Source organism: Orycteropus afer, unplaced genomic scaffold (assembly GCF_000298275.1).
Source record: "Orycteropus afer afer isolate SDZICR_OR568_19922 unplaced genomic scaffold, OryAfe1.0 scaffold00054, whole genome shotgun sequence".
Lineage (NCBI taxonomy): Eukaryota > Metazoa > Chordata > Mammalia > Tubulidentata > Orycteropodidae > Orycteropus > Orycteropus afer.
Genome location: NW_006921641.1, coordinates 10192790 through 10196391, shown reverse-complemented (window position 1 = coordinate 10196391; position 3602 = coordinate 10192790). Strand labels below are relative to the sequence as shown.

The following is a 3602-nucleotide window of genomic DNA, read 5'->3' as shown; positions in this document are numbered from 1 at the left end:
TTCACGCAAATTCTTCTGCTAGTTGGGGTTTAGTCCACTTCTGTATCTTTCAAGGCTCAGGGGTCCAGGATTATCTTCTGTGTCTGTGTTAATTGGTTTTCCTTTTCTTTGTTGAAGAAGGTCTGTGCAGTCCTTCTGCCTAGTCCTCCATCTTGCGGGAACTGAAAATGACAATTTCTTAAGGTTGTCAAGCCAAGTGTATCAGTGACGTCATGGCAACCAATATGCTTTCAAAGTTTTCCTAAAAGTGACTAGCCTTAAACACTTCAAGGAGTTCATAAATATGAACATCACCATTTAATAAAATTAAAAATACAGATTATCTGTCATCACAGCCACCCATGAGGGAAGCCAAGAAATGAAGTTTCTGGTTTTAGCCCTTCCATAACCTGGCTTTGGACTCTGGATGGTCTATCTGGGCCTCAGTTTCTTCATTGATAAACTCAGGGGAATAAACTCAGCATCCCACCTGCTCTGATGAACTCTGACCTGTGACTCTGTGAGTCAGAAGTCTGTCATAACTTCAGCCCCAGGGTTGCTGGTCAGTGCCCTACTATTGCCACTCTGCTGGCTTCAATCTATCCTTCCAAAGACAAGAAATCTAGTATGAGATACCTCCTCTATCAAAGAAGTCTCTCCCAGCTTTGGAGAGAATCATATTCTCCTTTTTCTCTCTTCAGCTGGAACCAGTGGGCCATAAGACAACCTCCAACAACTTCACCTACAGCCGAACCAAACTCAAGTGCCCCTCTCCTGTGAGTAAATAGCCCTGTCTGTCCCTGACTGTCTACTAGGGGTACCACCATGTAAACACACAGAGGAGTCCTCTGGGAGGTTTTGTCAATGGATACATTCGTTCCTTACACCATTCTCAAATCTTACGTCTCTTCCATGCCACTGAAACTTTGCTATTCCTCAGGGTATGGAAAGCCAAGGAGTGAAGACAGGGAGAACCCAACATCTCCAACAGAAGTGAGAAGAGTCATTCAGGGAAGGTTGACTAACAAGCACTGGTCAAATATCTTGTGTCACCATCACTTCTTATACATCTCACCCATTCTCTGTCTTAAACATGTATGGAGTAGCTTTCCCATGCCAGGCACTATACTAGAAGCAAACATAAGTGAGAGCAAACATAAGTAAGACTCTCAGAGCTTACAATTCTTTTCCTCCCTTCCCATCTCACTGCCACATCCCTGGTCCAGGGCCTGTCTGCCCTTGCTTGGATCACTGACATGGCCCTTACCTTGTCTCCCCATCTTGCTCTCTTCTCTTCCCTTCTCCACCCCTCCTATATATACTTCTGGAAAGTAACTCCAGTCTTGTCATAGCTGCTTAGCTTCCCTGGTCCCCACTACCTACTGAGTAGAGTTCAGAGAGGAGCACCACCTCCCCCTATTACCTTTTGCATACTCTATGCTCCTGGCAAATGGACTAGCGTGCCAGACAAGCCACACAATTGTCCATATCTGTGCTTTGACTGCTGCCATGTTCTCCTCTTAGAGGGTCATCTCCCATCTCTACCTATGAAAAATGTTTGCATTCTTCAAGGTCCAGATGTTTCCTTCTCTGGGATCCACCTTATCTTACCTTACTTTTCTCACCCCCAAACACACACCTGTGTTGATTTCTCTTCTCTATTTGTACTTCTCATAAGACACTGACTCAAAAAAAAAAGAAAGAGAAGACACTGACTCATTTTCCTTTATGATGTGATTATTCCTATACATATCTTATCTCCCTATTGGACAATGAGAGAAGTCTCAACTTAGCCCTCAGGTACTCATTCCTGCTCCTAGCAGGGCTCAATATAGCAGGCACTCAATTAATGTTCACCAAGAGTAAGAAAAGAAAGAGGTAGAAGGACAAAAAGAGTCCAGGGAGGGAGGTCCACATGCTTTCTCTCCCAGCCCTTCTCATTTTTGGTCCTTTAATCTACTCTGGAACCAGCTGTCCTTCACGTCTACCTTACCTGATTCCCTAAGTACTCCTGGGATGAGAGTAGCTGTCCAGGGGTGATTGAGAAGAAACAGAGGTGGAGCCTCTATCTGGCTTCCCAGGCTCCTCTTCCATGAATCCCAATTCCCCAATGCGGAATCTAATCTTTTAAAATTGGGTGGACAGGAAAGGAGTCCTGACAAAGAAACAAAAGAAGGGTGTTGCCCCCTTGGGATACCCATCCTCACTAAGAAGGTCTGGATACATATAAATGAAGAAAGCTTACACATGGGAAGAGCTGTAAAAATGTGCAAGGTCTTTTACTCTCTAGGGGGTGGGGATTAAACAAACCTCAGGTGGGCGATGGATGGTTCTCAGGGCCCTTAACCTCTGACTCTCTCTCTTCTCCTCCACAGGATCATCCCTACTTCTACACCCTGAGGAATAGTCAGTTACTTCCAGACCAGGCTAACGAACCCTCCAACATGCTAAACTGGGCTGTGCCAGTGGCAGCAGCACTTGGTCTTGTGGTTGGAGTCGGCATAGTGATGGCATGGAGAGCCATAAGAGGTTGCTAGAGGGAGGAAGTCCCAAGCCTGAATACTGTTGGGCCTCTTGGCACGCAGGTTTTCATCCTAAATTCCCCAACTATACTTCTCACCAGCCCTGCAACTTCAGCCACCACTGGCCACCACAGAGATCACTTCCTTCAATACTTGGTAACTACATGAGACCAGGGAATAGTCATAACTCCTTGGGACCTGGGAACTACACTATTGAAATTGTCAAATTGAAATAAAAGCTATTTCATTCTTTGATTTGCCTTCTTGAAGAACTTGCTTTCCATCTGTTGTGAAACTTAAGTGTGGGAGCTAGACACTTTCCATTTTCCTGTCTCAGCCAGCACTGCCTGAGTGATAGCAAATCAGAAAGGAACTGCACCTATCAGGCCCTAACATAACACCATAATAAGCATATCCTCGGTTACCAACTCCACTATTTCAAAGGTAGGAAAAATACTGGTCACCAGGTGGTGACTGGAATTTTGGAGCTGGCTGGTCACCTTTCAATTCAATCCAACAAATATGTGTTAAGCACCTGTTTCATACCCAGGACAGTGAAAGGCATTGTTCTACCTCAAAGATGACACCTGCCATGGCCTGGCTGGGAAGACAAACACCTTCAAAACACAAGGAACTACATGACAGTGTGTAATTAAGTACTGGACTTGGGCAATAAATATGTTTGATGACTTTAGAGAATAGGAGGGGTTCCTTGGGAAAAGTTTCCTGGAAGACAGAAATTTTGAAATGACATTTATAAATAAATAAATAAAATGAAAGGATTGGAATGACTCACATACCCTCTATCTGATTTTCCCAAGGTGCTAACCTGAGGAAAGATTTCCTAGTTCAACATTACCTGGTTTCTAAGAGAAAGCTAGAGAGAATCCGATGTCATAATACAGGTTGCCATTCATTTATCACCTGCTAGGGACAAAGTCCTGAGCTGGATGCCTTACTCAGATTAAGCTCCTTTACTCCTCTCAATATTGGGGAGGAAGACATTATCGTCTTCATTGTAAGTGCCTCTCTGGTCCTCAAGCCTGTGGCAAGTATCAAAGAGCCTGTGTTAAAACCCCAGATGTTGTTGCTGTGTGTTTA

General features: G+C 44.4%; 1 protein-coding gene across 1 annotated transcript in view; it reads left to right on the top strand.

The window, feature by feature from the left end:
• PLB1 (phospholipase B1) overlaps positions 1-2856 on the top strand; it is a 190386-nt gene extending 187530 nt beyond the window's left edge. Inside the window, 3 exon segments of the mRNA XM_007938897.2 lie at positions 681-755; positions 2355-2543; positions 2839-2856. Of these exon segments, the coding sequence (XP_007937088.2) occupies positions 681-755; positions 2355-2543; positions 2839-2856 (282 nt within the window).
• The last annotated feature ends 746 nt before the right edge of the window (positions 2857-3602 follow it).